This window comes from Dipodomys spectabilis, unplaced genomic scaffold (assembly GCF_019054845.1).
Source record: "Dipodomys spectabilis isolate Male_0828 unplaced genomic scaffold, ASM1905484v1 ptg000652l, whole genome shotgun sequence".
Classification (NCBI taxonomy): domain Eukaryota; kingdom Metazoa; phylum Chordata; class Mammalia; order Rodentia; family Heteromyidae; genus Dipodomys; species Dipodomys spectabilis.
In genome coordinates this window covers 751,208-770,980 of record NW_024871329.1, presented here as the reverse complement: position 1 = coordinate 770,980, position 19,773 = coordinate 751,208, and the positions used below count along the sequence as shown (strand labels likewise).

The following is a 19,773-nucleotide window of genomic DNA, read 5'->3' as shown; positions in this document are numbered from 1 at the left end:
TGAGACGCAGGGACCGTGGCTCTGAGCCAGCCCTGGCGGGTAAATTCTTGAGATGCTCCTCTCCAATTAACCAGCTGGAGGGGAAGCACGTGTTATAAGCTAAAAAAGCTAAGCAAAAGTTTAGGCCCTGAGTTGAAGACCCAGTATCAACACAGACACACATGCACGTGTGCATACGCACACACGCATGTACACACACACAGGTGTCTGATCCTTTTATGTTTCTGCAGCTGGGAAGAGCAGGCCACAGGGCTGTCCAGCTCCTGCTTGCAGTCCATGCAGCCCCACCTGCACTGTGCCTAGCGTACGTCTAGAACGTGCTGCCTCCCTGCCCAAAGAATGCCCATGCGCACAGTGACAGCCAAACAGGTACAGACAGACAGACAGACAAAGTACCAAGCCAGAGGGAGCGGGAGGGGAGACTGTGCACTGGGGACAGAAGCAGAGACAAAGCCAGAGACCCGAGAAGCAGTGAGTGTCCAGGTTGGACCCTGGCCGATTTCATCTGCCCCCTCTGGCTTGTTCCCTCTAACTCCAGCCTTCTCTGAGCCCGCCCAGGGTCAGCTCCCCAGGACTGGCCACCATGGTGCAGCAAGGACCGGCTGCCCGGCCCGGGCACGGCTGCGTGCTCACAGATGGGACTGTGGTACTCTGCTGCTCAATATTTGACCACACCAGGCCATTAGAATAGCAGCAGACTTCTCACCACAAACGCTAAGTGCAAGGAGAGAGTGGAAGGACATGATCCAAGCCTAGAAGGTCACAGCCTAGGCTAGTGGACCAGCTGAACGACCCTTCACACCTTCCAAATACAGCAAAACCACACAACTTCATTACAAACCTCCACTGTGGCAGATACTAAAGGATTCCGAACCACGGGGCGGGGGCGGGGGGGGGGGGGAGGAGGGGAGAAGGAAAGAGAAAACAATAGACAGGGTTATTCTAATCAGAATACAATATATGCATGTCTCAATTGCTGTGGGGAAACCTCTGGTCCATTACTACAGACTAAAAAGAAAATGACAGGAAAGTAAAAGAGTCTCTGTTGGAGGAGGAGGGAGGTATTAGCTAGAGGGGAGAGGGTGAATGAGGATAAACATTGTCACAGTAGTTCATGTTCACGCATGAAAATGGAACATGAAACCTATTAGAATTGTTTTTCAAAAGGAGGACGGGGTAAGGGAGAGTACACGCATGTGTGGAAATGTCACCACGAAACCTTATTTAAAAACTTAAAATTTAAAATTGATAGGCTAACAACAATAAAAGTGTCCACAGGCACTCTGTCCAATGGCAAGGAGGACAGAAAAACAAAAACAAAAGAAAAATCGTTACCGGGCTCAGGTGGTTCTACATAAGCAATTCTTAGGAGTCATCTCCTAGACAGAGATGCAGGGGCCAAGGTATGTGAAAGAAACCTAAAACCTCACGGAGGGCTAACGAGGGCGGGGTGGAGCCCGCTTCTGTTAGAACGCCACAGCACACCAAGGCCGACTTTCCAAACTGTCCTCAAAACTCATGCAGGCCCCAAAGATTCCCACCGGAACTGGTTTGCAAACAACAGATTCTCCAACCCTCCTGCAGGGACCGCGGGCTGGGCTTGCTGGGACTGAGAGGAGAATGAGGAAATAGAGACTAAGAGGGTTAACTGTGCGTGTGACGCTAAGGACACATCACTGTTCCACACTACTGTGACCTAATCAGTGACAGAAAGCAGGGAGAGGAGGGAGGGCGGCGCTGTCAGACCCTGGCCTCCCGCACTCTGCTGCAGACCCGGAACTTCCTTGTACAGCTACTTAGAGGCAACAGAAATAAAAGTAATAAACAGGGGGCTTGGCAGGCGGCGGCGTAGCTCCGCGCAGTGTCCCTGCAGGTTGGGATGGAGGACCGGCCAGGAGCCCCACGCTGGCCAGCGGCTGCACGGTCCGTGGAGAACACAGCTTTTGCATGCAGGACGCCATGACTGGCACAGAGAATAGCCTGCAGCCACAGGGACACACGGGGCGTGCCAGCACAGCGTGTCCCCACAGCCACAGGGACACACGGGGCGTCCCAGCACAGCGTGTCCCCACAGCCACAGGGACACACGGGGCGTCCCAGCACAGCGTGTCCCCACAGCCACAGGGACACACGGGGCGTGCCAGCACAGCGTGTCCCCACAGGGACAGGGACACACGGGGCGTGCCAGCACAGCGTGTCCCCACAGCCACAGGGACACACGGGGCGTCCCAGCACAGCGTGTCCCCACAGGGACACACGGGGCGTGCCAGCACAGCGTGTCCCCACAGGGACACACGGGGCGTCCCAGCACAGCGTGTCCCCACAGGGACACACGGGGCGTCCCAGCACAGCGTGTCCCCACAGCCACAGGGACACACGGGGCGTGCCAGCACAGCGTGTCCCCACAGGGACACACGGGCTGTCCCAGCACAGCGTGTCCCCACAGCCACAGGGACACACGGGGCGTGCCAGCACAGCGTGTCCCCACAGGGACAGGGACACACGGGGCGTCCCAGCACAGCGTGTCCCCACAGGGACAGGGACACACGGGACGTCCCAGCACAGCGTGTCCCCACAGCCACAGGGACACACGGGGCGTCCCAGCACAGCGTGTCCCCACAGCCACAGGGACACACGGGGCGTGCCAGCACAGCGTGTCCCCACAGGGACAGGGACACATGGGGCGTCCCAGCACAGCGTGTCCCCACAGCCACAGGGACACACGGGGCGTGCCAGCACAGCGTGTCCCCACAGGGACAGGGACACACGGGACGTGCCAGCACAGCGTGTCCCCACAGCCACAGGGACACACGGGGCGTGCCAGCACAGCGTGTCCCCACAGCCACAGGGACACACGGGGCGTGCCAGCACAGCGTGTCCCCACAGCCACAGGGACACACGGGACGTCCCAGCACAGCGTGTCCCCACAGGGACAGGGACACACGGGGCGTGCCAGCACAGCGTGTCCCCACAGGGACAGGGACACACGGGGCGTCCCAGCACAGCGTGTCCCCACAGGGACACACGGGGCGTGCCAGCACAGCGTGTCCCCACAGGGACACACGGGGCGTGCCAGCACAGCGTGTCCCCACAGCCACAGGGACACACGGGGCGTGCCAGCACAGCGTGTCCCCACAGGGACAGGGACACACGGGGTGTCCCAGCACAGCGTGTCCCCACAGGGACAGGGACACACGGGGCGTGCCAGCACAGCGTGTCCCCACAGGGACAGGGACACACGGGGCGTGCCAGCACAGCGTGTCCCCACAGGGACACACGGGACGTCCCAGCACAGCGTGTCCCCACAGCCACAGGGACACACGGGGCGTGCCAGCACAGCGTGTCCCCACAGCCACAGGGACACACGGGGCGTGCCAGCACAGCGTGTCCCCACAGCCACAGGGACACACGGGGCGTGCCAGCACAGCGTGTCCCCACAGGGACACACGGGGCGTCCCAGCACAGCGTGTCCCCACAGGGACAGGGACACACGGGGCGTCCCAGCACAGCGTGTCCCCACAGCCACAGGGACACACGGGGCGTGCCAGCACAGCGTGTCCCCACAGCCACAGGGACACACGGGGCGTGCCAGCACAGCGTGTCCCCACAGCCACAGGGACACACGGGGCGTGCCAGCACAGCGTGTCCCCACAGGGACACACGGGGCGTCCCAGCACAGCGTGTCCCCACAGGGACAGGGACACACGGGGCGTCCCAGCACAGCGTGTCCCCACAGCCACAGGGACACACGGGGCGTGCCAGCACAGCGTGTCCCCACAGGGACAGAGCACCACACACTGACCACGTGTCAGAGCACCACACAATGACCATGTGGCTGCCACCCCCTTCCCAGCACCAGCTCCCAGGTCTTCTGCTCCAGGGCGCCACTGAGGCCCTTACTCAAGCCCAGCAGGGCTCCACTGGCTCCAGGCCACGTGGATCTCGGGCCCGGTGGGCCCCGGCCGCGTGGATCCCAGGCCCCATGGGTCCCGGCCGCGTGGATCTCAGGCTGCGTGGATCTCAGGCTTCGTGGCTCTGGGCCCCGTGGGTCCGGGCTGCGTGGGTCCCGGGCCCCGTGGATCTTGGACCCCGTGGGTCCTGGCTGCTTGGATCCCGGGCCCTGCGGATTTTGGGCCGCGTGGGTACTGGCCGCGTGGGTCCCGGGCCGCATGGGTCCCGGCCGCATGGATCCCGGGCCCCGTGGATCTCGGGCCGCGTGGATCCCGGGCCGCGTGGGCCCCGGCCACGTGGATCGCGGGCCCCGTGGATCTTGGGCCCCGTGGATCTCCGGCCGCGTGGGTCCCGGGCCGCGTAGATCCCGGACCCCGTGGATCGCGGGCCCCGTGGATCTCGGGCCGCGTGGGTCCCGGCCGCGTGGATCTCGGGCCGCGTGGATCTCGGGCCGCGTGGATCTCGGGCCGCGTGGATCCCGGGCCGCGTAGATCCCGGACCCCGTGGATCTCGGGCCGCGTGGATCCCGGGCCCCGTGGATCCCGGGCCGCGTGGATCCCGGGCCCCGTGGATCCCGGGCCCCGTGGATCTCGGGCCGCGTGGGTCCCGGCCGCGTGGATCCCGGGCCCCGTGGATCCCGGGCCCCGTGGATCCCGGGCCCCGTGGATCTCGGGCCCCGTGGATCCCGGGCCCCGTGGATCTCGGGCCCCGTGGATCTCGGGCCCCGTGGATCTTGGGCCCCGTGGATCTCGGGCCCCGTGGATCTTGGGCCCCGTGGGTCCCGGCCGCGTGGATCTCGGGGCGCGTGGGCCTCGGGGCGCGCAAGCGCGGTCACCGCAGCTAACACGACCAGAGCGCGCGTGACTGTCCCTCGTCCTGGCTGCGACCCGGCCGGAGACCCGGCCGCGAGCGGCGGCCCGACGCGGGGCGGGCGCGGGCGCGATGCGGGCCGCGGGGCCGCGCGCTCGGCGGGACCGTCCCCAGGAGCCCGGCGGCCCGGGCGCCGCTCCGCTCGGCCGCGGGCAGGGCCGGGCCGGGCCGCCGACACGAGCCCCGCAGCGCGCGGGCCGGCGGACCCAGCAGCGGCGGAACCGCGCCGGCCCGGCGCTCGGCTGCCCTCTCGCGGCCCCGGACCGCGCGGACCCCGCGCTCCGCTTCCCGCGGGGCCGGCGCCGTCCCCGGCCTGCCCGGCGGAGCGCGGTCCCCGAGGCCGCGCCCCGCAGAGCCGGAGGAGAGGCCGCCTCCCCGAGGCCGGCACCGGCCACGAGCCCCAGGGCTCCGCCGGCGCTGAAGCGGGGGTGGCGCCCTCCGCCCGGCCCGGGACTCGCCCCGCCCCCGGACACGCCCCGCCCCAGGAAGCCACGCCCCCAGAACAGGGCACGCCCCCAGACAAGGCACCGCCTCAGACAGGGCACCGCCCAGAACACGCCCCTCCCGGGACACGCCCCGCGCCCGGGACACGCCCCGCCCCCAGACCAGGCACCGCCCAGAACACGCCCCTCCCGGGACACGCCCCGCCCCAGGGAGGCCCCGCCCCCAGAACAGGGCACGCCCCCAGACAAGGCACCGCCTCAGACAGGGCACCGCCCAGAACACGCCCCTCCCGGGACACGCCCCGCGCCCGGGACACGCCCCGCCCCGGGACACGCCCCGCCCCCAGACCAGGCACCGCCCAGAACACGCCCCTCTCGTGACACGCCCCGCCCCGGGACACGCCCCTCTCGGGACACGCCCCGCCCGGGAAAAGGCGCCTTCGCCTCTAGGCGACGAAATCGCAGGCTGGGCGGCCTTCCCCGTGTTGCCACGGTTACGGAGACGCATTCCGCGGGGGCGGGAAAACGAGCTTCCGGGGTGGGGCGGAGGCGCCGGAAGTGCGTGGCCGCCGGGGCCATGGCGGCTCTCGGCGTCGTCTGCCTGCTGCTCGGGCTGGCGTCCTGGCGGCCGGCCGCGGCCTCGGGTGAGGAGTTCTGGCCCGGACAGTCGGCGGCCGACATCCTGTCCGCGGCGGCGTCCCGCAGGCGGTGAGCGCGCCCGGCGTCCGCGGCGGGGTCGGCGCATGGGCGGGGCGGCGGGGCCGCGGGCGGGGTCAGAGGGGTCAGAGGGGTCAGAGGGCCCGCGGACGGGGTGGAGACCAGGGGCCGCCGCGGGGCCTACGGACCGGGTCAGCACGGGCTGGGCTCGGGTGGGGGGGCCTGGGGTTCAGGGAGGGCTCTGGGACCTAGTCTGGGGGGTCCACAGGACTTGGGGAGGAGGGGGGCCTGGGGTTCAGGGATTACTCTGGGACCTGGTCTGGGGGGTCCACAGGACTCGGGGAGGAGGTGAGGGGGGCCTGGGGTTCAGGGATTACTCTGGGACCTGGTCTGGGGGGTCCACAGGACTCGGGGAGGAGGGGGGCCTGGGGTTCAGGGAGGGCTCTGGGACCTGGTCTGGGGGGTCCACAGGACTCGGGGAGGAGGGGGGCCTGGGGTTCAGGGAGGGCTCTGGGACCTGGTCTGGGGGGTCCACAGGACTCGGGGAGGAGGGGGGCCTGGGGTTCAGGGAGGGCTCTGGGACCTGGTCTGGGGGGTCCACAGGACTCGGGGAGGAGGGGGGCCTGGGGTTCAGGGAGGGCTCTGGGACCTGGTCTGGGGCGTCCACAGGACTCGGGGAGGAGGGGGGCCTGGGGTTCAGGGAGGGCTCTGGGACCTGGTCTGGGGGGTCCACAGGACTCGGGGAGGAGGGGGGCCTGGGGTTCAGGGAGGGCTCTGGGACCTGGTCTGGGGGGTCCACAGGACTCGGGGAGGAGGGGGGCCTGGGGTTCAGGGAGGGCTCTGGGACCTGGTCTGGGGGGTCCACAGGACTGGGGGAGGAGGTGAGGGGGGCCTGGGGTTCAGGGAGGGCTCTGGGACCTAGTCTGGGGGGTCCACAGGACTTGGGGAGGAGGGGGACCTGGGGTTCAGGGAGGGCTCTGGGACCTGGTCTGCGGGGTCCACAGGACTCGGGGAGGAGGGGGGCCTGGGGTTCAGGGAGGACTCTGGGACCTAGTCTGGGGGGTGCACAGGACTGGGGGAGGGGGGGACCTAGGGTTCAGGGAGGGCTCTGGGACCTGGTTTGGGGGTGTCCACAGTACTGGGGGAGGAGGTGAGGGGGGACCTGGGGTTCAGGGAGGGCTCTGGGATCTCGTCTGGGGAGGGGGTCTAGGGAGGGGTCCCGAGACTAGTCAAGGTTTGGATCGAGGGGTCGGGACAGGCCAGGGTTCGGGGGTCCGCTGCCCCCTGAAGGGTCGTCCCCACTCAGGCTTGCTCTGATTGTCCTCATTCATCTGCATCCCAAGGAGACCTTGGCCAGGAAGGACCTGGGCAAGGCTGGGTGGGCAGAGCCTGGGTCAATGTCCCGGGCCATGGTGGGCACTGGTGGATAGAATCCAGAGGCAGGCTGCCTTGCCCAGCAGTGGGCACCCTGCTCAAGCAGATCCCAACCAGCCCGCGCCCTTGCTCTGGGCTGTCTGCTGGAGAGTGGTGGAGCAGGTGAGACTGACACTGAGAGCCCTGACAGCCTCCTGGGAGTCGGGAGCCCAGAGAGGACGGTGGTTTCTGAATGGCTCTCCTATGGAGTCCAGATGCTGCTCGCCTTTCTTCCTTCTCATAAACGCACTGTGGAGTTTTCCAGCGTTCCCCTGGCCCGTGCCATGAGCTGGAAGCAGAGATACAAGAGATAGCCATGCCAGACCCCAAGTAAGATTGCAGGAATTAAAAGCATGGCTGTTCATTTTACTGGTTTTATTTTGAAGGTTTTGACATGTAATGAGATGCTTGTTACTTGGAGTAAGCTAGCGGGCACTTCCAGCTTCAGCTCCAACACGGGGGTAGATTCCGCATTCCTGGCAATCAGTAGATCTCCCAGCTCTCGTTAGACCACCATGAGAAACGTGCACTGCTTCCCAGGCCCAGCTACTGGCCAGGCGAGGTGTTGAGTGCCCTGGGATGGCCACTGCTCATACCAGTGGCTTTGGAGGCGACTGTCCCGGAACCAGGAGGGTGGGTGCCGTAGTGGGAGGCGTGGTGTTGGCGGCAGGCGCGTGTGCATGGCCTCACGAGAGCCGCGTGCTGCTCCCCGCCTGTCAGCTACCTGCTGTACGACGTCAATCCCCCCGAAGGCTTCAACCTCCGCAGGGATGTCTACATCCGCGTGGCCTCACTGCTGAAGACGCTGCTGAAGACGGAGGAGTGGGTGCTCGTGCTGCCCCCGTGGGGTCGCCTCTACCACTGGCAGAGCCCCGACATTCACCAGGTCCGCATCCCCTGGGCGGAGTTCTTTGACCTCCCGAGTCTGAACAAGAACATCCCTGTCATCGAGTACGAGCAGTTCATCGCAGGTGAGGCTGCGGGGAGGGCGCTGATCAGGCCAGTCCTTCCTCACCGCTGCGCCCACCTTGCCCGCTCTCCCTCCGGCCAGCTGCCCGCGCGCGCCCACCTGCCACACCCCTTCCCTCCTCCCCCACGGCTTGCTGAGAAGGTGGGTGCGGTCAGAGCTCCTGCGGGGAAGTAGGCGGCTGGTGCTGCCCCTGCGTGGGCTCCCAGGGTCCCCAAGGCACCCGGTCACCCTGCTGCCTTCTCCGGCCTTGTTGTGAGGGGGTTCTTTGGAGGACTTAACCTCCGGCTGGCTTTGGTAAAGGGTCCCTCTGCTGTTCCGGGCGCGCGGGAGCCCTGCGGGGCGCTGGGCTTCCTGGAGACACTGGCCGGGCAGGTGTGGGCTGACTTGCTTCCTTCCCGTGGATGGGGCGCTGCTGGTGCTGCACAGCGCTCAGTGGGCAGTGACTCCGCCTCCACCGGTGGTGGAAGAGGGGCTCAGGCCCGAGCTTTGAGCCCCTGATTGTGAGCCATGTGAAGACAGTGTCCTGCCTTTGGGCAAATCCTCAGCAGGAGCGCTCTGTGGTAGGAGGCTCTTGGATGGTGGTGGGGAGCGGGGTAGCAGTGAGGCAGTCTCGTGGGGCAGAGCCAGCCAGAGGAAGGAGTGGCTCCGGCAGGTCAGCCGGGGCGGGGTGCAGGCGCAGGCGCCCTCTGGTGAAGCCAGGCCTCCTGGCCTGTCCGGGCAGCAGGAGCAAGAAGATGGCCCAGGGAGCCCGTGGAGAGGCCAGGCCCCGCCTGCCTCCAGGCCCTCTGTGCCGATGACGCCGAGCCTGTCTTCTATATTGTCTGCTTCCACCAGGCCTCTGAGAATAGGAAAAGTCACAGCCGCACCCGTGGCCCGGGGTATGTCTGTGAGCGTACCTGGGGCCATGGTTTCCCTGTGCTTCCTTGTTTTTCAGAGTCTGGTGGGCCCTTCATTGACCAGGTGTACGTCCTGCAAGGTTACGCAGAAGGCTGGAAAGAGGGCACTTGGGAGGAGAAGGTGGATGGACGACCGTGCATTGATCCGCTGCTGTACTCCCAGGACAAGCACGAGTACTACAGGTATAGGAGACCCATCTGAGCAGGGCGAGGGCCCCCTGGTACTCTGCACTGTCTGGAGACACCTGGCCCTGGTGGCCTCACGGTCCCCTGCCTGCCTCTGGTGCGGGGACGGCGGGCGAGCCAGCGACGGCTCAGGTGCTAGAGCACCTCCCTGCGCACAGCCGGGACTGGCCTCGAGAGGGAAGGAAGAGCCTGACCATAGAGTGCAGGCTGCTGCCTGTGCGCTGAACCAGGGCCGTGGAAAGCTCCGTCCTCCTCTGGTCTGCCCGCTCCTCCCTTAGAGACCTGTCTCGGTTCTTGTGGTTCCTTTTACTTGAGGCCCCCACTCACTGGAGCCACTGCCTGCCACCCTGGTCCTGAGCACTTGGTTTTTATCAGGACCATACTTGCACACGTGTGCACATAATGTCACAACTCTTACCTGGGTAAGAGCACGTGTGTGCATGCCCATGATGGCCTCTTACCCAGATAGGAGCACGTGTGCACATGACCTCTCACCCGGATGGGAGCACGCGTGTGCACACGACCTCTCACCCAGATGGGAGCACGCGTGTGCGCACGACCTCTCACCTGGATGGGAACACGCGTGTGCGCACGACCTCTCGCCCGGATGGGAACACACGTGTGCACACGACCTCTCACCCGGATGGAAACACACGTGTGCACACGACCTCTCATCCGGATGAGAACATGTGTGTGCACACGACCTCTCACCCGGATGGGAGCACGCGTGTGCGCACGACCTCTCACCCACATGGGAGCACGCGTGTACACATGACCTCTCATCCGGATGGGAGCACGCGTGTGCACACGACCTCATCTGGATGGGAGCATGCGTGTGCACACGACCTCATCTGGATGGGAGCATGCGTGTGCGCACGATCTCTCACCCGGATAGAGCACGCGTGTGCGCACGACCTCATCCGGATGGGAGCACGCGTGTGCGCACGACCTCTCACCCAGATAGAGCACACGTGTGCACACCTCTCACCCGGATAGAGCACGCGTGTGCGCACGACCTCTCGCCTGGATGGGAGCACGCGTGTGCGCACGACCTCTCGTCCGGTGGGAGCACGCGTGTGCGCACGACCTCTCGTCCGGTGGGAGCACGCGTGTGCGCACGACCTCTCACCCGGATGGGAACACGCGTGTGCGCACGACCTCTCACCCGGATGGGAGCACGCGTGTGCGCACGACCTCTCGCCCGGTGGGAGCACGCGTGTGCGCACGACCTCTCGCCCGGTGGGAGCACGCGTGTGCGCACGACCTCTCGCCCGGTGGGAGCACGCGTGTGCGCACGACCTCTCGCCCGGTGGGAGCACGCGTGTGCGCACGACCTCTCGCCCGGTGGGAGCACGCGTGTGCGCACGACCTCTCGCCCGGTGGGAGCACGCGTGTGCGCACGACCTCTCGTCCGGTGGGAGCACGCGTGTGCGCACGACCTCTCGTCCGGTGGGAGCACGCGTGTGCGCACGACCTCTCGTCCGGATGGGAGCACGCGTGTGCGCACGACCTCTCGCCCGGTGGGAGCACGCGTGTGCGCACGACCTCTCGCCCGGTGGGAGCACGCGTGTGCGCACGACCTCTCGCCCGGTGGGAGCTCGCGTGTGCGCACGACCTCTCGCCCGGTGGGAGCTGGCCGCTGACGTGGTGGCCTTATTTTCCAGGGGCTGGTTTTGGGGCTATGAAGAAACCAGAGGCCTCAACGTCTCCTGTCTGTCCGTCCAGGGGTCGGCCTCTGTCATAGCGCCTGTGCTTCTGGAAAACACTTCTGCTCGGTGAGTGTGGGGCACTCCGCTCAGGTCAGCTAGCGAGGGGACCTGGACCGGGCACGGAGGGGGGCATCAGACGCCCACGGCCCCTTACAGGACAAGGGCCTTGCGGGAGGACGGGGAGGTTGCAGGTGTCCTGGGAGCCCAGGGACCGCCGGTGTGGGCCTTGCGGGAGGACGGGGAGGTTGCAGGTGTCCTGGGAGCCCAGGGACCGCCGGTGTGGGCCTTGCGGGAGGACGGGGAGGTTGCAGGTGTCCTGGGAGCCCAGGGACCGCCAGTGTGGACAGCCCAGGGCTCCCGCGCTGCGGGTGCGCGTGGCCCCCATCCTCCAGCACCCTCACAGTACCCAGATTGCAGCGGGTGCTGCGCCGGGCGCACTCCTGGCTCTGTCCACCCGGATGTCAGGTGTGCGGTGGGGTCCAGCCGGGCGGGGCGAGGCTGGGAAGAGCCTGCTGCACGTGGCGGGAGCTGGGCTGGCTCGGCCTGTGTGGGCTGGAGATGTGTCCTGGTCTAGCGCGGCGGGTCCCGTGATGGTGGAGAAGCCGCCCTCCCTGTCCCGCCTCTGCCTCGTGGGTGTGGTGATTGGAGAGTGTAGCACCGTGTGGCTACCGGCCTGAGCCCAGCCTGGAGGGGCCGGCGTGGGTCCATGCGGCCTCTGAAGGGAACATCTAGGTCCTAAGCCTGATCTGATCTCTTTCTGTTGTCTGCAAGGCACAGAAGAGCCTGGTGTTTGGTGGGGGCACGGGGTGTCGTGCGGGGGGCTGGGTGGTCCAGATCCCTTCTCACTTCTCTGTGGTTAAAAACAGGTCTGTGATGCTGGACCGAGCGGAAAACCTGCTTCACGACCACTACGGGGGGAAGGAGTACTGGGACGTGAGTACTTGCGGGGCTGTCCTCCACGGTTCAGGCTGGTGGCGCCCACCGCCTGCTGTGCGGGCCCTGCCCTGCTGTGCGGCCCACGGGGGGCTGGTGGCGCAGCCTCCGCTCAGCCCCGCCCCGTTCCCGCAGACGCGGCGGAGCATGGTGTTCGCCAGGCACTTGCGGGCGGTGGGGGACGAGTTCAGGAGCAAGCACCTCAACTCCACAGATGCGGCGGACCGCATCCCGTTCCAGGAGGACTGGCTGCAGATGAAGGTAGGAGGGGTCGCCAGGTCGTCTCTACACTCAGGTCAGCTCAGGGCTCGTGTCGGCCTCCTGTGGACACTGCTTCAGCGCGAAGGAGGCTGGAGGACGCGGCTCGGGCCTCTTCCCTGAGCGGCGGAGGGACCTCGCCGTGAGGTTTCTTCTGGGGGGGGGCGGGGTGCAAGAGCGCCCCACGTGGTTTCACCGCTCATAGCAAAGGGAGAGAGAAGCTGTGCCGTCCTGAGACCACCCACTTCCTGACCCACCGTCGCAGGCATGTTAACAGCGCCACGCTGGCTCCCAGGAAGCAGGCCTCGGCCTTGTGAGCGCCCCGTCCCGGGACCCACCGGGCCTGGCGCTGTGCCGGGCGCTCAGGCCTCTCCACACAGCCGTCACTGGCCTGGCGCTGTGCTGGGCAGGCGCTCGAGCTCCCCTGGTTAAGTTACTTGGGTCGTCAGTCCTGAGTGAAAAGAAAATAGGAAGCTGACGGTTCTTTTACTGATTCGCGCGGTAAAAGTGTCCCCCGCGATTGAAGACCAGTTCCCCACTCGGAACCAGAGCTGCAGAGCGTGCCAGGCCCCATGCCGGCGTCCCTGCCCGACCGCTGTGTCCCCACAGGTCAGGCTGGGCTCCTCGCTGGGGGGCCCGTACCTGGGCGTCCACCTGAGGAGGAAGGACTTCATCTGGGGACACAGGGAGGACGTGCCCAGCCTGGAGGGGGCCGTGAGGAAGATCCGGAGCCTCATGCAGACACACGGGCTGGACAGGGTGTTTGTGGCCACCGACGCCATCAGGAAGGGTAGGCGACCCACAGACGCCCTCAGGAAGGGTACACAGCGCTGAGCCCCAACCTCATTTCTCTTTATCTTAGTTTTTGGTGGTCTTGGGTCTTGAACTCGGGGCCAGTGCTCTCAGGGCCAGTGCTCAGGGCAAGGCAGCTCTTTGGCTCACCTGGGTGAGTTCTACCGCTTAGCCACAGCGCCACGTCTGGTTTTCTGGTAGTTAGTTAGAGGTAAGGGCCTCACGGACTTCCCTGCCTGGGCTGGCTTTGAACCGCTATCGCAGCCTCCGGAGTAGTTAGGATTATGCATATGACCACCAGCACCTGGCCTTATTTCTCTGTAGCTTGATGAAATGCCGGGCAGCCTGGGCACGGGAGGCCCGGCTGAGGGACCTGAGGGGCTGCGGGCGGCGTGCGCGTGCACATGCTGCTCACGGCCAACGCCGGCCCGCCGCCTGCCCTCTGCCTTGCAGAGCAGGAAGAGCTGAAGAAGCTGTTGCCGGAAATGGTGCGGTTTGAGCCCACCTGGGAGGAGCTGGAGCTGTACAAGGACGGCGGCGTGGCCATCATCGACCAGTGGATCTGTGCCCACGCCAGGTACCTGCGTCCGCCCTGCCGGAAGGTTCTCCTCCCAGCCACACGCCACAGCGTGGCGCCTCACCGTGGCCATCCCCGTCACCGCCCTCCTCCCGCCGCTGGCGATGCCCGGCCGGCGCCAGTTCTCATGGTTGTGCAGGGCGTGCACTGATGCTGCTCCAGGGGAAGCCACTGCCAGGCCAGGCCTGCGCCCACGGGGCTGCTCTGAGGGGGCCCCCTGGGGGGGCGGGGGTGCTCTGGGGGGGCAGGGGTGCTGAGGGCCTCCTGGGGGGGCGGGGTGCCCTGAGGGCTGGCTCCTCGGGGGGCGGGGGTGCCCTGAGGGCCTGGGGGGGTGCTCTGAGGGCCTCCTGGGGGGCTGGGTGCTCTGAGAGGGCCCCCTGGGGGTGGCGGGGGTGCTCTGAGGGCCTCCTGGGGTGGCGGGGGTGCTCTGAGGGCCTCCTGGGGTGGCGGGGGTGCCCTAAGGGCTGGCTCCTCGGGGGGCAGGGTGCTCTGAGGGCCTCCAGGGGAATGGGGGGGCGGGGTGCTCTGAGGGGGCCCCTGGGGGGTGCGGGGGTGCTCTGAGGGCCTCCTGGGGGGGCGGGGTGCTCTGAGGGCCTCCTGGGGGGGCGGGGGTGATCTGAGGGCCTCCTGGGGGGTCGGGGGTGCTCTGAGGGCCTCCTGGGGAGTCGGGGGTGATCTGAGGGCCGGCTCCTCAGAGGGCGGGGTGCTCTGAGGGGGCCCCTGGGGGGTCGGGGGTGCTCTGAGGGCCTCCTGGGGGGGCGGGGTGATCTGAGGGCCTCCTGGGGGGGCGGGGGTGATCTGAGGGCCTCCTGGGGGGTCGGGAGTGATCTGAGGGGGCCTCCTGGGGGGGGCGGGGTGCTCTGAGGGCTTCCTGGGGGGGCGGGGTGCTCTGAGGGCTTCCTGGGGGGGCGGGGTGCTCTGAAAGCTGGCTCCTCAGAGGGCGGGGTGCTCTGAGGGGGCCCCTGGGGGGGCGGGGGTGCTCTGAGGGGGCCTCCTGGGGGGGCGGGGGTGCTCTGAGGGCCTCCTGGGGGGTCGGGGGTGCTCTGAGGGCTTCCTGGGGGGGCGGGGTGCTCTGAGGGCCTCCTGGGGGGTCGGGGTGCTCTGAGGGCCTCCTGGGGGGGGCGGGGTGCTCTGAGGGCCGGCCCCTCGGCCGCGCGGCGGTTTCCCGCTCGGGTGGTCCCGGCTGCGGTGGGAGCAGCCCCGCCTCGGGCAGCCTGGCCGCAGGTGGCACCAGCACTGCCCCAGCGCCACGCAGGCCCCGCTCCCTGTCAGCTGGATGCCATGGTCGCTCCCACGGTCGCCCAGCGGCGTCAGGACCCCAGAGCGTGGGAATCCGGCCCCGGCCAGCGCTCCCTGCGGAGGCCGAGCCCTGGCTACGCCCCACGTGGCTGCTCCTGGCAAACATGCCATTCGCTACTTTGCAGGTTTTTTATCGGCACCTCTGTCTCCACGTTTTCTTTTCGGATTCACGAGGAGAGAGAAATCCTGGGGTTGGACCCCAAAACAACATACAACCGATTTTGTGGAGACCAAGAAAAAGCCTGTGAACAGCCCACCCACTGGAAGATTGCGTACTGAGCCGCCGGCACGTCTGCACCGCGGGCCTTGCCGGCCCGGGGGCCCGTCTGGGGCCACCCGTGGCGTGTCCCGGGCGGAGGCTGCCTCCCTCAGGCCTGCGTAGCGCCCCTCGAGTGGAGGCTCAGGCCCAGGCCTAGATGCGGGGAGCGGCCGTGAGGAGCTGCAGCCAGGGCCCGCGGACCGCGACCGCAGCGGGAGGCCCCGAGGTGCTGGGGTGACCAGAGGGCCACGAGTCCGCCTGCCCGGAGCCGCAGGGCTGAGCCCTCTGCTCTGCCGTCCGGGGACGCCACCGCAGGCCTGTGGCGGTGGGCTCTGTTCAGGTGGGAAGGCCTGTGGGCCCAGCCGGTGGTTTCCTGTGACCCCCGATGGAGCCTGGGCCTCTGCGTGGATCGAGTGCACTGAGAAGGAACTGACTCACGCCTGCTCTGCGGAGACTGCAGGTCTGAGCAGTGCCGCGGGGCAGGGCGGCCTGCCCCTGGCTGGTGTGGCCCGCGCGCCCCGCCGTGCCCCTTGGCCACATCCCTCCTCGGACTCCTCCAGCACCAGGCACGGAGCAGCCTCTTCCAGGCCCCCGTGGGTGGCCCAGGCGTGGGGAGGGGGACGCCGTGGGGCGGGACGCCTCCGGGCTGGCTGGGGTGCCGCGTGGCGGCGCCGAGCGGAGCCAGCGGGGCGGGCGGGCGGTGTATTTATTCTTTTCCATTGATTACGTCCCCATCCCGCCAATAAAGTACATTTTCTAGAAAACGAGTCCCAGGATGCGCCTGTGTCGTACCTTGAAGTTGGAGGCCAGGGCTGGCCACCGTGGCCTTGTCTCCAGCCAGGTCGGCCGCAGGGCGGCGCTTGCGCTGACCGCGGCCCGCCGCCAGCCAGGCTTCTGGACAGGGCATGCGCTGCACCTGCGCCTCCCCCAGCCTCGTTCCCCCGCTCACCTGCTCTGCTACGGGCTGAGGCCGGGGGCTGGATGGAGGTGGTGGGGCACCTGAGCAGCACCAAGGGCGTGGCAGAGCGTCTTGGGCTCACCTGGTGCCAGTGGCAGGGGCTACAGTGGGAGGGAGGAGGTGGGGGCTGATGGCGGACTGCACCGCATCCGTGCACGGAGCTGGTGTGTGCGGGCAGCCGGTCACCGTGGGGGCTGCGCGTGGGAGGGGCTGGCACGCGCACAGTGGCGCTATGCCAAGGGGTGCGGGTGGGGTTGGGGCACCTGGAGGGCTAGGACGTGCAGTGCAGCCAGGCCTTGGCTGTTTCGGGGCTGGGCCGTAGTACCGGGCTGCCGCCCTGGCCCGGTCCTTGAGCCTGTGGAGGAGTCGGGAGGACGTGGTGATTGAACCAGAGCTCAGCTCTTCAAAGCCAGCCAAGGTGGTGAACTCGCGGCCTGGCTGCTAAGCAGGGAAGCAGAGGGGTCGGCGGCGTTCAGAGGCCGCCGGCACCTCGTGCTGGCTCCAGGCATCCAGCCCATCACTGGCTGCCCGCTGCGGGCGGGTGGGCGGCCGGCACCGTGGAAATGGTCTGCGGCAGCTGAAGCACTGGCTTCTGTGACAAGGGCGTCTCGGGAGAGCAGGCTGCTCGGCGTCAGCTCAGAGTGGGATGCAGGCAGCCCCGCGGGTGGCTCAGGACAGGCAGCAGCCACCTTGCCCGGCGCTGCACACCCGTGCCGGCTCCTGCCGGCCCCGACTGGCCGCTGCCAGTGGTTTCTAGAGGAAGCAGCAGGAGCCGCGGGCTCGTGTCAGCCCAGGAGCGGGACAACCCCAGGGGCGTTTCCTCGGGAAGGACAAGGGGGGTCAGCCAAGACAGCCTGGAGGGGGCGGGAGGACCCGCTGTGTGGGCACCGTGCTGGAGAGGCGGGGAGATGCTGGCAGCCTAGGACCGTGGCTGTCCCGTGGAGCTGAGCTGAGCCACGATCCTGGCCTGGCTCACAGGCGCGAGGGGACGTGTCCATAGCCGGCCTTAGAACAGGACTGAAGCACGGAGGCGGCCTCCCAACAACCGACCCCAAGGCCCAGACACTCCCTGCTGAGCTGCTACAGAAACCGCCACAAAGCAAGGCTGAAGGGGAGAGAGAGAGCAACTCCCAAAAGAGCAGAGATGGATCCCGGGGGACCACCTCCTCCAGCCAGCAGCCTGGAGATCTGGCTCCAGGAAGCAACAGGCCCTTGGTACTGTGACCCCTGGGACAGGACAGGCCATTGGTACCGTGACCCCTGGGAAGAGATGTCATTGGTACCGTGACCCCTACAGCTAACACCTGGCTACAGCCATTTCAGACAACAGGAGCCAGGTGTCCCGGCCAGTAAGGGGCAGTCTGCCTGATTCATCCCTATCAGAGAACAACCCAGATAATAACTGAGATCTCAGCCCTGAGCAGCTGGGACTACAGAGAGGCCCACCAGCTCCCAGCTAGCACATTACTCTTAAATGTCACCTTCGGGCAGAACCTGGCTTGTTTCACAAATTTGTTTCAGCTCTGTAGCGATGCCCTGCTAAAATCCACTTCCCTTCTAAGCTGCTTTTGTTGCTCAATTTTGGCCAAAAATGAACTCTTCTTTGCCCTGCTTTTCCCATGTAGAACCGGCTGACCACAGCATCTCCCTTCCAGAAGGAACTAAAACAAATTTCAACTGATGTCCATAGAAAAAGCCAACCCAGAGACACGGGGTAAAAGCATCAAGACTGAAAAGCCCTATAGAAGGCACCGGAGCATGGCTTGAGTGTGAGGTCTTTTGTGGGGAGACACTGGGACTGTGGACTGAGGCTCTGGTGGGCTAGGTTGGCGGTGGGGCTGTGGACTGAGGGTCTGGTGGGCTAGGTTGGCGGTGGGGCTGTGGACTGAGGGTCTGGTGGGCTGGGTTGGCGGTGGGGCTGTGGACTGAGGGTCTGGTGGGCTAGGTTGGCGGTGGGGCTGTGGACTGAGGGTCTGGTGGGCTAGGTTGGCGGTGGGGCTGTGGACTGAGGGCTTGGTGGGCTAGGTTGGCGGTGGGGCTCTGGACTGAGGGTCTCAGGTGCTAGGTTGGCGGTGGGGCTGTGGACTGAGGGTCTCAGGTGCTAGGTTGGCGGTGGGGCTGTGGACTGAGGGTCTGGTGGGCTAGGTTGGCGGTGGGGCTGTGGACTGAGGGTCTGGTGGGCTGGGTTGGCGGTGGGGCTGTGGACTGAGGGTCTGGTGGGCTGGGTTGGCGGTGGGGCTGTGGACTGAGGGTCTGGTGGGCTGGGTTGGCGGTGGGGCTGTGGACTGAGGGTCTGGTGGGCTGGGTTGGCGGTGGGGCTGTGGACTGAGGGTCTCAGGTGCTAGGTTGGCGGTGGGGCTGTGGACTGAGGGTCTGGTGGGCTGGGTTGGCGGTGGGGCTGTGGACTGAGGGTCTGGTGGGCTAGGATGGCGGTGAGGCTGTGGACTGAGGGTCTGGTGGGCTGGGTTGGCGGTGGGGCTGTGGACTGAGGGTCTGGTGGGCTAGGTTGGTGGTGGGGCTGTGGACTGAGGGTCTGGTGGGCTAGGTTGGCGGTGGGGCTGTGGACTGAGGGTCTCAGGTGCTAGGTTGGCAGTGGGGCTGTGGACTGAGGGTCTGGTGGGCTAGGTTGGCGGTGGGGCTGTGGACTGAGGGTCTGGTGGGCTAGGCTGGCGGTGGGGCTGTGGACTGAGGGTCTGGTGGGCTAGGTTGGGGGTGGGGCTGTGGACTGAGGGTCTGGTGGGCTGGGTTGGCGGTGGGGCTGTGGACTGAGGGTCTGGTGGGCTGGGCTGGCGGTGGGGCTGTGGACTGAGGGTCTGGTGGGCTAGGTTGGCGGTGGGGCTGTGGACTGAGGGTCTCAGGTGCTAGGTTGGCAGTGGGGCTGTGGACTGAGGGTCTGGTGGGCTAGCTTGGCGGTGGGGCTGTGGACTGAGGGTCTGGTGGGCTGGGTTGGCGGTGGGGCTGTGGACTGAGGATCTGGTGGGCTGGGTTGGCGGTGGGGCTGTGGACTGAGGGTCTGGTGGGCTGGGTTGGCGGTGGGGCTGTGGACTGAGGGTCTGGTGGGCTGGGTTGGCGGTGGGGCTGTGGACTGAGGGTCTCAGGTGCTGGGTTGGCGGTGGGGCTGTGGACTGAGGGTCTGGTGGGCTAGGTTGGCGGTGGGGCTGTGGACTGAGGGTCTCAGGTGCTAGGTTGGCGGTGGGGCTGTGGACTGAGGGTCTGGTGGGCTAGGTTGGCGGTGGGGCTGTGGACTGAGGGTCTGGTGGGCTAGGTTGGCGGTGGGGCTGTGGACTGAGGGTCTCAGGTGCTAGGTTGGCGGTGGGGCTGTGGACTGAGGGTCTGGTGGGCTAGGTTGGCGGTGGGGCTGTGGACTGAGGGTCTCAGGTGCTAGGTTGGCGGTGGGGCTGTGGACTGAGGGTCTCAGGTGCTGGGTTGGCGGTGGGCCTGTGGACTGAGGGTCTGGTGGGCTGGGTTGGCGGTGGGGCTGTGGGCTGAGGGTCTGGTGGGCTGGGTTGGCGGTGGGGCTGTGGACTGAGGGTCTGGTGGGCTGGGTTGGCGGTGGGGCTGTGGACTGAGGGTCTCAGGTGCTAGGTTGGCGGTGGGGCTGT

General features: G+C 66.9%; 2 protein-coding genes across 2 annotated transcripts; one reads left to right on the top strand and one right to left on the bottom strand.

Annotated features, from left to right (window-relative positions):
• Nucleotides 1-4,004: 4,004 nt before the first annotated feature.
• On the bottom strand, nt 4,005-5,843 carry LOC122101325 (spidroin-2-like). The gene is made up of 2 exons (XM_042671714.1): nt 5,668-5,843; nt 4,005-5,238 (listed from the first exon to the last, which is right to left on the bottom strand). Exons 1-2 carry the CDS (start codon nt 5,841-5,843, stop codon nt 4,005-4,007), a joined length of 1,410 nt encoding a protein of 469 aa, XP_042527648.1.
• Nucleotides 5,823-15,877, top strand: Pofut2 (protein O-fucosyltransferase 2). The gene is made up of 9 exons (XM_042671702.1): nt 5,823-5,972; nt 8,055-8,305; nt 9,239-9,383; nt 11,051-11,161; nt 11,962-12,028; nt 12,164-12,289; nt 12,896-13,076; nt 13,532-13,655; nt 15,080-15,877. Exons 1-9 carry the CDS (start codon nt 5,842-5,844, stop codon nt 15,231-15,233), a joined length of 1,290 nt encoding a protein of 429 aa, XP_042527636.1. The 5' UTR covers nt 5,823-5,841; the 3' UTR covers nt 15,234-15,877.
• The last annotated feature ends 3,896 nt before the right edge of the window (nt 15,878-19,773 follow it).

Bases quoted from the DNA above. Each gene is read 5' to 3' on its own strand.
- LOC122101325 (XM_042671714.1), bottom strand. From the start codon at position 5,843: ATGGCCCCGGCGGCCACGCACTTCCGGCGCCTCCGCCCCACCCCGGAA. The intron at 5,239-5,667 runs GCGTGTCCCGGG...CCCCCGCTTCAG, and splicing joins CGGGGCGTGTCCCGAGAGGG to CGCCGGCGGAGCCCTGGGGC.
- Pofut2 (XM_042671702.1), top strand. From the start codon at position 5,842: ATGGCGGCTCTCGGCGTCGTCTGCCTGCTGCTCGGGCTGGCGTCCTGG. The intron at 12,290-12,895 runs GTAGGAGGGGTC...GTGTCCCCACAG, and splicing joins AGGACTGGCTGCAGATGAAG to GTCAGGCTGGGCTCCTCGCT. The intron at 13,656-15,079 runs GTACCTGCGTCC...GCTACTTTGCAG, and splicing joins TGGATCTGTGCCCACGCCAG to GTTTTTTATCGGCACCTCTG.